General features: G+C 32.1%; 1 protein-coding gene across 1 annotated transcript; it reads right to left on the bottom strand.

The window, feature by feature from the left end:
- Positions 1 to 1880: 1880 nt before the first annotated feature.
- On the bottom strand, positions 1881 to 11731 carry LOC148277521 (uncharacterized). The gene is made up of 2 exons (XM_088232783.1): positions 11527 to 11731; positions 1881 to 6655 (listed from the first exon to the last, which is right to left on the bottom strand). Exons 1-2 carry the CDS (start codon positions 11729 to 11731, stop codon positions 4662 to 4664), a joined length of 2199 nt encoding a protein of 732 aa, XP_088088909.1. The 3' UTR covers positions 1881 to 4661.
- Positions 11732 to 13498: the final 1767 nt, after the last annotated feature.

Raw genomic sequence — 13498 nt, forward strand, 5'->3', positions numbered from 1 at the left:
TTTTTATATTTGTAAAAATAAAATGAAGTTTTCAGTAGACTTAAATCAGTGTTTGATTTCTAATATTATAAGTTCAAATTATTTTTATACGTAAATATGTTATCATCTTTGAATAAACTTAATAGTGATGCTGAATATTTTGTGAATAAATATTTTAACTATTGCTAATCGAAGCATAAATTTAATCATTATAATGTTAATTAAATTTGATATTCTACCATATAGATGTGTTACTATTATTTCTTGATTTAATTATTTTGCATTTATTTTTACTACTGAATTGAATTAAAAAAATATTATTAAGAAAGATAAGATATTTAATAATTTATTGCCATGTATTATTTAATCTTTTTCTCGTGTATCTCTTTAATAATGTATAAACTTATATGTATGTATATGTATGCGTGTATGTTTTCATATGTAAATTTTTAAAATAATTTTCTATGTACCATATACATATGTTGGTACATTTCCTGATTTTTACTTATTATTGTATCTTTTAGCTTTTCTTATGTTATCTTTTATTTTAACCAAATTTACATACTCACGTTTCACTGCTGCACTTAAATTACAATTTCTAAAATATGTAAAAGCCCACTGGGCGTGTAAATCAATAAATAAATAAATAAATAAATACCTTTTCTGTATTCCATTTCTTGATATGTATAATTTTTTAATTTTTTTAAAATATCATTTTGTAAATTGTTTTGATTATTTTGTACATTTTTTTATATTATTTGTGTTTTTTCTTTTCTTTTTGATTGACATTAGATTACTTCATTTTATGTTAGAGAATATTTTTTAACTTACTGTGATGTTACTTGTGAAAACCTGTAACTGGCTTTTTTGTCATTTGTTTTATTTTATATTTAAGATAAATATAGCTGTTGGTTATCCAAACAAAGATATATATATTTTTTAATGTTTATAAATATTTCGAATTTATATATAGAAGAGTTCCGACTTAAAACGGAACTTTCTCACAAGCCGAGACATAAAAATTTTTTATTGTGCTATGATAAAATTGTGTATTTTGTGAATTAAATAAAATAAAAAAATCTTTACTCCATATTTAACTCATTATGAGATTTGAGTACAAAAATCTGTCTTTTTTACTAAAGATATAACCTGCTATAATTCTCTTTATCTCGGTTATCGAGGCAAAAATAACAGTCGTGCAGATCTTCAAATTATTATTAATGACACCAAGCTAAACTGGCAGTGCACAACGGAGTTTTAGTCCCAACACTTATGTATGGAAGTGAAACATGGAACTGGCAGAGGAAGGATGAAAGCCGAGTGAACGCGGTTGAAATGCGATCTCTTAGACGAATGTGTGGGAAATCAATGTATGACAGGGTTACGAATGATGAAATCAGGCGAGAGTGTAAATCTGAGACAAGTATAATTGATAAGATTAAGAAAGGGTCTCTGAGATGGTTTGGTCACGTAGAACGAATGGACGACGAGAGAATGGTAAAACAAGTATATATGGCAAAAATGAACGGCAACGTTAGACGAGGACGACCAAGGAAGACGTGGCATGATCAGATAAACCAAAATCTTAAGTCTGGTCATGTCAAAAGCAGACAGAACCGAAGGGCATGTATGACAAGATGTATGAATGTGGAAGAGGCCAGGATTGTATGCCAGGATAGACGTGTGTGGCGGTCCATTCTCTCTGCCTACCCCTACGGGGAAATGGCGTGATGGTAGTAGTAGTAGTAGTATCTTTTTGTGTCTTTTTTATGCCAAAAGTAGCTTTAAATCAAATATAAGTGTTGTTCATAATAACAAAATTCTGGACACAGAGAACTTTCAATTTTAATTCAGAAAAAAATATGACACATATTATAAATAAATAAATAAAACACGTGAAATAGAATGAAAACTTTTATTTTTTTATAATATAAAAATTAATGAGTACATTTTTCATATATAATAATATTATGGTACAAATATTTCTAAGCTTTTTCTAAATATGTATATGTAAAATTCTATTGAATATTTAACATGAAATTTTAAAAATAATTACAAAAATATTTTATTTGATAAAAAATATATTTTATAAATTCTTTTTTTTTATTACAGTTTACGTTTAAAATAACTGAACATAATATTTTGTTTATATCACAAAATTTAATGAAATATATGGTCATGTTTGTGAAAGGTCAAATGTAACATAAATGCCTAGTTTATGTTGTAATGGTATTTTGGTTTTTGCAAAGCCACGGGTGGTTAAAAATACCAATAGAAATTTAATACCAATTATACAAATGTTGAATTTATTTTAATTTTTATTTCAATGATTTTTACCTCACTTCTGAGGGAACGAAAGTTGTAGCTATAAGTTTTATTTCACGAATCAAAAGTGTTTTGCACAATTTTTGAGATAAACGATCAAGATATGCTCCAATTAGTGAACTAATGCAGTATCCTATGAACCATTATATTTGGTGTAGAAAACTGAATGAAAACATTTTTTTAAATCTTTTCAAATAAATTTTGTGTTCAAAAAAAATAAATTATACGCCCTTCAGATACGTTCCTTTGAGTTGTCAAACCATAGCAGAAAATGACACATTTTATAAACATACATTTAAAAAAAAATAGTTCATTTATTACTTTTGTTGGCAAACATGAAATAATTTTAAGGTTATTATCAAAATATGAAAGCGCAATAAATATAAAAAGAAATTGAAATAAAACTCAAAATCTAGAATTGACAAAACTTTTTTTGAACAATGATTACAATCATATTTTCCAGATTTTATTTACAATATAAAACGATTTTGCAGGGACCAATCCTTTTTTACACATTTGATAAAATAACACGATAAAAAAATCATGTTCATTTGAAATTTGTGTCAAAAGTGGTTTTGTATTAACCAGTAAATCCTTTATTAAGAAATAAATTTTAATTGTAAAAAGTTCATTTTTTCACTAGAGTAATTTTACATAAACGTGCATTTCTTCTGAACACAATATTAAATAAAAATACAATTTATAATTATGATTTACATATTTGGATTATAAAACTTAAAATTAAAACTTACCGTAACAATATATATGTATTTAAACGAGTAGGTATTAAACTATTAAGTACATGGGTATTTATAAAAGTGTACAATATAACATTATTTAATTTATGGAAGCCAATATTTATAATTATGTTATTTAGTAAAATATAAAAAATAATTTACATAATGTACAAAATAATATCAAGAAAAAACATTCACATTTAAAAAAAATCATATTTGTTTTATTCGGAAGGCCTAATTAATTAATTATTTTTACACTAACAATTTTATGTAAAATATATCAACATTGACAAATAAGTAAAAGGTTAGTTATAGAAAGTGTTTTTCATTGCAACATTTCAGGTTTTATCCAATATATCGCACCTTTAATAATATAAGGGCTCAAGTTTAATTACTTGTAATTTACGAAATTTATTTAAAATCAAATGATTTTTCGTGATTATTTATAATGTAGTTTTAAAAAAACAAACCTACAGAATTTCACATTTATAACTGAAATAATAAGCATTTTATTCAAAAAATAAGCTGGAATGTAGAAATCCTGAATCTTTTAACGCAATTTCCCAAAAAAGCTACTTTTTCGTATTATGCCCTTGTAAGGGTGCCACATATCAAAAAGTTATATTTATTTTTTATAAATATTTACGGAAATTCACGTATTAAATACAGTTAAATTATAAAGTTTATATAATATACCATATAGTATTTATTTAACGTGAAAAATTACAAATTATAAAACAGACATCAATCTTTTATCAAGATAAGTATTGGTATATCACGACGAGGAATCTTTTTTCGCATCTGTGACCAATACCTCTCGAATGTCTGGCTTTAGGGAGATGGTTGAAATATTAAAGATATAACAAAGTTTTGCGACCTTTTCTTTATTACCAAGTCTAGTTCATAAATCACTGATGGAGAATGTGAACTTTGCTATTATAAGAAGGAGTTGACATAATTAATTCATGAATTTAAGTTTTAAAGAATTCAAAAATAATATTTATACATAAAATCACGCTTAAATAAATAGAAAAAAAAAGATTACATTATTATTAGATTATTTTATAATCTGTTTCATTCATATATTGATATTTATTAAGTGGTAAATATATTAAAATATTGTTTCATAGAGTCTTCTGCATGGGAACGAAGTATTTTGATATTTTTAAAAATAAAAATATACATTTTCTACCGTAATTACGTAGCACCCATATACACATAAAAATACAACAATTAAAGTATGAAATTTAAGTTATCCGATTTTGTCGGTAATTTAAATTGTATTTTTTGCTTAAATCTATAAAAATATTTTAAAAATTGTTAAATATATTTTTGGAAGATTTAAAATACGAGTATAACATTTATTTACATGTTTAATTATAGTATAAATGATTATTATTTAATCCATATATTTTATTGTTCAATTGGTCATCAAATAGTTGGTGACCTTAAGCGTCAGCTCTTATCCAGTTTTTAATTTTGTTTAAAGAGTAAAAAATAAATAAATATAGTCACTCTCGTACCAAATTTCTCAGTCTGTCCCCAAAATTGTTTCTTTTCAATATCCTAATGTAAAAATTACATGAGATCCATCACAAAATCTGGGTAAGACTATTCAAGTCAGTTGCTGTAACATGTCTGTCTGACTCCCGCTAAAATGACGCTGAAGTCATCTTCAGGTCTTAAGGCAGGAGCTACTGGAGTTTCTGGAACGAGGGGAGATCCTGCTATCACCTGAGCACCGACTTCAGCGGTCTTTCCTTGGTATATCTGAGTGTTTTGGAGAATCACAGAAGTGTGCCCGAGGGGAGGAACAAAGCTGTAGCCTCTGTCAGGGTAATCCCCAGTCCTTGCATGTTGGTAATCCTGCCCATTATAGTCGATTCCGTTGTGGTACTGATCGCTCCTGGCTGCATATACATCGTGGGGGCTTTGGTAATCATGCACGCTTCTATTATCTTGATAGTTATGATTCGTATCCATTCCTGACGATCCACCGTCACGAGGATCCGATACTTGATCGCCGGAAGATCGATGGGATAAAGGGCTATTAGCTGTAACACTATCCGTATTTGAGTATTTTAAATATTTATCGAATTCTCCCGTGTCTACGTCAGAAACCGGAGAGCCGTTGTGTATCTGCCTCACCTGAACTGGATCTTGCAAGTAGCTAGGATGCTCTCCTCCCAGAGGACTATTCATGTAAGCGTAATGATTAGGCTTGTCGTATTGTATGCTTTGGTATTCTTTAGACTCAGTTTTGTAGGGCAGCTGGGAGTAAACGTCGCTCTTGTACGAAAGAGGATTATATTGATTGGCGTAGCTAGGATACGATATAGAATTACTCGAGTAACTCATGGTCGTGGTGTCTAAACAGGGGACGTTGCTTTGTTGGTTGACTCCTATCGAATGATTCGAAGTCATGTTGCCCGCCATTGTACCCGTTGCGGGAGAAGCTCCGAGAGTTTGGTGATCTTGAGATGTAGCAACTGGTGGGAAGAATGTTCCCGTTACAATATGCCCCTGATCTAAAATACCTCGCTGAGTACACATAACGTACATACCATTGGCCATGCCCATTGCTGTGATGGGAGCAGTGTGGTTTGAGTACGATAAAGTTGGCGCCTGCCTGTACGCAACAGACATAGACTGCTGCATCTTGTGCTGATACGAATTCTGCACTGAGGGTGACAGAGTTCCAGATGTAGGAGGCATCAGAGAACTGGAGGAAAGAGGAACATTGGATAATGTCGCAAGATTCAGATTATTCTGGTTATTGGCGAGAGTAGCGTTGAGAGCCGCTTGCCTCTTTTCATCGCTGTATTGATAATTCTCCTTTTCGTGTTCCATTGGTGACATCTCTGGTGTCGGAAGCGCGGCGGCATCGTCTACACTTCCAGAAGCAGATCTCGACTTATCTGATCCCTTAGGACTGGACGCGGACTTTTTTTTGGAATCAAGTTCAACTTTGACCGCCTTGTTGGAATCCGGTTCAGGGGACTGCGTCGGAGATGACTCAGGCGTGTGCATAATATGATGACTACTTGAACCGTAAGGTGTCTTTGGATCGTTTGAATAATTGTCGTAATTATTAGCTAATGGTGAATTTTGGTATAGCGTGAATCCTGAGCTAGCGTACGCACTATTTTCCACTTGCATCTTCTGGTAACCAGAAACATCAGGACTTCCGAGAGGAGCGGAAGCCGACGAAGAATAATGAGCTAGAGGGCTGCTGATGTTCATCATCTTTTGCCTTATCGAGGAGTCCATGCTTTGAGACGGTGAGTTCGGGAGGTAGTCAGAACTTTGACCGTAGTCTACTCTGTGCGGTGATCCGAAGTTGTGCGCTAGGCTGGGGGAGAGAGACGAAGAGTTGGGGATGTAGGCGCTGGAGGGAGACATCCTCGGCGGCTGGTACCTGGAGTGGTCAATCTCCTCTCTGGGAGCTGCGGGAGGCTGCGCTCCCTGAGCTGGAGTCCTGGCCTTGTTCTGTTTGCGCCTGCGCGGTCTGTATTTGTAGTTGGGATGTTCTGTCATGTGGATGACGCGAAGTCTCTCAGCTTCCTCTACATATGGCCGCCGGTCTTGTGGAGTCAAGGAACGCCATTTTTTACCTATAACAAAAGTAAAACAACATTAGTATTAAAAAATTTATAAAATCATCCAATTTGTTCCTTGCGACATAACACAATACCATATAATAAATAATACATATGTTTAAAATTATATATTTTTTAAAATATAATATGTGATTTTTTGTGTCCGAGCAGATTAAGAATACAATTTTGTGAGTGAAATAGATCCAGAACCCTTAAAGAATAGTTAAGACTTAATGAGTACTGTTGGGTAAAAATCCTGAAAAATAAGAATACAAGTATTTGTTAATATTCTTTTTTCACTGATAATATGTCATTAATCGCAGTTTTCAAAATGTTACTTCTTTTATAAAACAAGCACTTTCTTGGATTCAAACCAAAAATATTTCTCTTATTTATATTATACAAAAATATTATGCCTGTCTATTTATTATAGGAGCAAAAAATTCATAAACATTTATTGTATACCCACGAACAGGTAATGCCTTTGTGGGATTTTTTTGTTTACCATTCTTACTGTTAATATATATTTCATTGCTATTTAATTATTTTTTATTTTTTTAATATTCTGTATAGTATATCTTGTTCATGTATAATATGTTTTATTAATAAAAAAAAAAGCATTCACATTTATTGAGTTATTGTTAAACTGCAATCAAAACTCAAAATAGCCAAATTTGAACTGACGGAAGTGTACTTCTGGGATGCGATTTGTAAATAATAAAAATAAGCGATAAAAAACTGACAAATACCTTAAATTCAAACTCATCAAGTTAGCAATAAGTCACTCAGAAGCTCAAATTAATACTGGGTTAAAAATGGCCCAGCTTCCTGATAATTCCATTGTAAATCAAACATCTTTATCTGCCCCATTAACCCGGGATGGGATAGTGGTTGAGTGACTGCCTTGTCAGTTGCAGGATGTGGGTAATATATTTGCCTTTTGATATCAATCACGAGAAAGAGACTTATTGAGGTTGAAATTTTAGTCGTTCAAAATTAAACCTCGATCCTGTTGATAAAATAATGGCTTCCATTTTTTCAATACGGACAAAAAGTAAAGCAACAATTATTATTTTGCCAGAGAAAGAAAATTCTGATGTTCAATGGATATAGTAAATACGAAATACGCAGTCGTTGACACACCGAGCTGTACATTTATTTTTTTTTATATTTTTTTATTTAAATCTTAAAGTAGGCCACACATATCATACATATTGTTATGTGTGTTCTAATAATAACATTGCAAATATATTTAATGTATAAATTGTTTATCACATATGTCTTGACCATTATTTTAAATTTTGATATGTTTTTTTCTTCATAAATATTTTTTTCCATTTCGTAATACTTTTTAATTGCTTTAAATGCAATTGAATTTTGTGACTTTGCCTTTTTCCTAAATGGAAGTCTAATTTTGTTCTTTTCTCTAGTATTGTGATCGTGTTCATGCTGATTCCGATCAATTTTTTTCCAAAATTCTGTTTTTTTATAAGAGTTTATAATTTTATGAACAAATATCATTGTATTGTAAAATATTCTTTGTTTATATGTTAATAATTTCATTTCATTTACCATCGACTTTACCCTCGTGTATCTGTTTTTTTCAAAATGATTCTAAAGGCTTTATTTTGTAATACAGTTAGTTTATCTATGTTTTCTTTGTTTCATAAAAATAAAATGCTACTACAGTAGTTAACGTGTTTATATTATAAGAAAATAAGAAATAAGAAAAAAAACACATTATGGAAATGCAAGTCAATAAATCATGAATGTAGCAGATAAGTTAGCTCTTAAAAAGTCATTATATTTGGGTTGGCTTAAAATAATTTATTTTTATGTGTTTTCGTTAGAGTAAATGATTTTGTGAACGAATATGATTGTAATTTATTACAAAATTTGAGTTTGTCCAAATGTTCGTAGACAAAATATTGGAATTCACCCCCTCGGGAGTCATTAAGATCAACAAATTACAACGCGATGAAAAATACCTTAAATTAGGGCATATGGAAGTTTAGGCATTCTAGGCAAAATCAACAGATGGAGGAATTGAAGAAATATGAATGTTCAAACATGCACAACATTGTGAATTTTACAGTGTGTAAAGTGGCCACTTAAACAAGCCAATTATAAGTCATGAGCCCAGTAAATGCATAGACTTCCATATTCCCTTTTTTAAGGTATTCTCCATCCCTGTTGTCGTTTGTTAATTGTTATTTATGTTTTAAGCATGAACTTTGTGGTCAAACATTTTAACTAGTGTGAGTAAAAGTTAAATTGCATGTTTAGACATGGTGTTGTTCGCATCTCTATAAATCTGCATGTGATTTATGTACTTTTAGAAATACTTTAAATATACTACGGTGATGATGAAGGTGGAGATGTATTATTGTATGGAGGTGTAGTATTTGCATGTTGGTGTAGCGAGTGTCCTGACAAAGAGACGGGTACGCCTCGAAACCGGTAGACTAAAATAGTCGGTAAGTGATTATATACTAACTTTTACTAACATTGGAACATGACTGTATTGAAAGGTTGAATTTGTTTTGAATGTGTTACTACTTTTAATTAATTAACATTGACTTTACTCTTGTGTATCTGTTTTTTTTCTCAGGATTATTCATGGAGCTTTGTTTTTTAATATGGTCAATCTGTTTCAAATTTGTCTTGATTTGATAAGGTAATGTGCTGCTGGGATGGTCGTTATGTAGTTGAAAAGATCAACCTTCTATAAAATGCAGAAACGCACGCCGATTATTCCTTCTTCAAGTGTTTGTTGGATTTGATAGTGCAATGACTTTCTCGGTGTTCCATCATTTTCTGCATCCATCAACATTCGCATCGTAGGTCCTTTTAGCCGTTCTTTCACTGTCCACTTGCTCTACCATCGCAGCACCCCTTTCTTGATTTTGTCGATAATGCTTGTCTAAGCCAATAGTCCACGGATCTCGACATTTGCGCACCTATCAAACATCGTTTTACCACACATTCCCCTGAGAGACGGCATTTCGACAACATTCAATCAACTTTCGTCATTATTTTTCCAATTCCATACTTTAATCCCATACATTACGGTCGACTCCAGAACTCCATCGTCAACTGCTAGTTTTACCTCCTGCCACGGACATTTGTTTGCCAATGGGAATTGCACTGGCAATGTTTTCCACAGAGGGTGGAATACAAACTCTGTTGGCTTATGTATAAGTCACTGCACAACTCTGCTCCAGAATATCTGAGGGAACTCTGACAGACTAGCTGACAGACGTCTTACGCTTAGATCAGCTACATCTACGTCGAAAGGAAAAGTTATTATACCTTTACGCAAACAGCGCACTAGATTCGGCGAACGTGCATTTGCGGTCGCAGGCCCTACGGCATGGAATGCTCTCCCAGCAGAAATCCGAAACTGTGAGAGTGAAGTAATGTTTCGGAAGAAACTTAAAACCCACTTGTTCTTCAAATCATTCGAATAAATTCTTAGCATGTGGTGAAAAAGTACAATATTTTTCTTAAATTAAAAAGTTAAAATTAAATTTATATCTTTTTTTACAATCACTTTGTAAGCGCCCTTGAGGTATTATATTACGAAACTGGCGCTATTTAAGTTATCCATAGTTATTATTATTATTATAATGGAGATTTCAGGCCATAGTTCAACAAGTGAGGCCAATATTGCACCTAACATTTGTTTTTTTTTTAAATGCGAGTTAAGACAGCAAAGCCCTTAAGTTCTTTTAATTGTAAAAAATTGATAACAAATATTAACAACATTAAGAACTGTCACTTTTACTCAATTATCCCTCCTTTGTCACCATTTTGTCTGAATACCCAAAAATGGCGTATCGTTAAGTCTATCTGTACGCCACGGGGAGCCTTTTGGGTCCTTAGTCCTTATTTCTGTGCGCTGAATGATTGTCAAACATCACTCAGATGGATGCCCCGTCATCCAAGGATCAAAAATCATTAAGATACATTTTTTTCAATGCGGTTTTAGACATCAAAACATTTGTTAGTAAACATCAAAACCAAAGCCTTGCTTATATTAGATTTTTAAAAAAACATTAATTTTAAAAATGGCGTACACAATCAATAAAGTATAATTGAAAAAAAACCAACAAAGCCACTTTTTAAGTATTTATTTTCGTTTTTAAATTTAAAGTTAAGCGCTTTTTAGAGGAGGGTTTCTCAATTATTTTTCCCGTAGTCATTTTTTGGATATTATTTATGTTAATTTGCTATATGATTTCATTTTGTTAATAAAACAAACGTACAAAATAAAATTAAATGAAAATGAAGAAACATACAAAATTAAAGTTATTTCAAAGTGTTTTTTTTTTTCAATAATTAAATAATAATATTAAATAATGAATTAACCCTACCAAACCTAAATTAATTCCCGTGGATATCAAAATCTTTTTTTTTTATTGTGCATTACAGGAATCATTTGAATTTTTAAATTATGTTTCTCCAACTTTTTAACATAAAAAAATATTTCATGTTAAAATAATACTTGAGGGTTGACATGTCATTAGACGGAATAATCAGCGCGCGTCCACAAGAAGATGCATGAATATAAAGGAAGCGAGATCTGTATGCAAAGACAGAGTGATATGGCGTTCTATTTCTCTGCCTACTCTTACGGGGAAACGATGGAATGTTTGTTTTTTTAGTTTTTAATATACATATAATCCCAACTAACACAAGAACTTGCCTCTTTTTTTGTGTGGTATTTTGTTTTTTTTTATTTGTTTAAATTAAACATAAAATTTTTATTTGATAAGACAGTAAACGAATAAATCAACGATGATCTCATTTTGAGATCTGCCTGAAGAACTAGACGGTCGCAAGCAAAATCATTGACTAAATGAAATGAATCGCATGCGACTGACGCCTTTCCTCGCCGTGTTCCTCAGTATCCCGAGGATATCCTGCAGGATGACGCGTGGGTGACCCTCGAGGGGCGTCGAGGTGCGTGGATCGCAGGCCACGGGCGCACCGCCTAGTGCCGTGGCGGCGGAGGGCGGGTCGCGCCCTAATAGGGGGCGGGGCGGCCCGCCCACCAAATGACAGACACTCTGCCGGCCCGCATCGCATCGCACAACACCGGGTGAATCCGAAACTAAATAATCATATTTAACTTTTTCTTTAAATAATCATATTTACCATCGCGGATTCGAATTCATACTCAAAATTATGCGCGACTCATTATGACATATTAGATCAAATGCACAGCAAGCAAAAACGCGCCAAGAGAGTCAGAAATAAAGACTATCAGGGCCATATATCTTCAATTTTATCTACAAAGTAAAATTAAGTTTTCTGTATGAAAAGCAGAAAATACATTTAAAAAAATCTTGTTTATACGTTTAATTATAGGTTACCGACGAAGATACCTCAAAATTTCATGCAAATATACTCATTTTCGTACACAAATATCGGTTTTTCTTTATAGACAGTCGAGGATAATAATGTGTTAACTTCCCATTGTAATCGGGGCCCAGGGTCACGATTGCAAACGGGAGTTGGACATCATACTACACTGTGACGTCAATTTGAAGACAAATTCTCCCGAGCGATTACGAAGATACACTACCGATCCCCCTACCATAAAATTTTGATGTAAGTAGGTACATGGGAAACGAATCCAATTTAAAGATTTCTAGGCCGTGATTATGATGGGCAGCTAAAAACGTCACACCTTCACCATGACGTCATAGTTGAAGATAAATTCTCCCGAACGATTACGAAAATACACTACCGACCCCACACCTTCATGTTTTGTGTAAGTACATCTAATGTACCAAGGAGACACGAACGCCATGGTACTCATATCTACGCACTTAAATGACGTACCTTCATTATGACGTCGTAGTTGAAGAAAAATTCTCCCGAGTGATCACGAAGATACACCACCGACGCTCTATCTTCAAGTTTTGAGATAGGTTTATCCATATGTACCTAGTACTCCATAGTATTTTCTTTTATTTGGGAAACCAACAGTTTAACATACAAATCATTTCCACAAATTGTACAAAGCTAGTAAAGAAAATATAATACAAATATAGTTTATATATTAAATAAAGGTTTACACATCTACTCAGTATAAGTGACAAAAATCTAGTTCCACTGAGCAATTCTTGGTTTAATAACAATTTATTTAATTTTTAAATCGTTTTGAGGTGGCCAGATTTTTTTCTTAAAAGTCTAATTAAAATACAGAAGAGAAATAAGTCAATTTTGAAGTCGAATTAAATTCTGACATAGTTGTCAGTTTTGAATCTGACCGGCTAGATATCCTATTAACATATTTATTTATTAATAGCATCTGCCGTAAAAATATTGCCTGCCACCATCCAAAATAAATGTAATTATTATGTTTTTCTACCTTTTTTACTACGTTCATGTGTATACGTATCGAAATGTCAAAAGAGCTGGGTTTACATACGAAAGTTAAGCATACCGTCTTGGTCATTATCAAAAATCCTATAAACATGTTTTTTAAGCTAGCATTATTTCAGAGCAATCACTTTGAAAAGATTTAGTATACCCACGTACAGGCCACAACTTTGTGGGATTTTTTATTTTAATAAATAAATTGAAATATGTTATAAGAAATGAACTAATTATTTTATTTTTTACTAAATATTTTTAAAAATAAAAATAATTTCTATGATAAACTAAATAATTTTTTGTCTAAAATATAACATTAAAATACGGATGGTTAAAAAAAAGTTTTTAACCACCTTGTTCTCAAATATGCATATTATTGTAAGTGAGTCCCGAGGGGGTCCCAAAATCACACGTCTCGCATCCTTTTCGGGTCATTATGCCGCCAATTATTCCTATATTCAATTACTAGCC

The sequence above is a fragment of the Micrasema longulum genome, unplaced genomic scaffold, assembly GCF_059751315.1.
Source record: "Micrasema longulum isolate JH-2025_06_02 unplaced genomic scaffold, ASM5975131v1 h1tg001019l, whole genome shotgun sequence".
NCBI lineage: Eukaryota > Metazoa > Arthropoda > Insecta > Trichoptera > Brachycentridae > Micrasema > Micrasema longulum.

Excerpts from the sequence above, each read along its gene's own strand:
- LOC148277521 (XM_088232783.1), bottom strand. The coding sequence starts at position 11,731 with ATGCGATGCGGGCCGGCAGAGTGTCTGTCATTTGGTGGGCGGGCCGCC. Across the intron at positions 6,656-11,526 it reads GGAACACGGCGAGGAAAGGC|GTAAAAAATGGCGTTCCTTG; the intron begins GTCAGTCGCATG and ends CTTTTGTTATAG.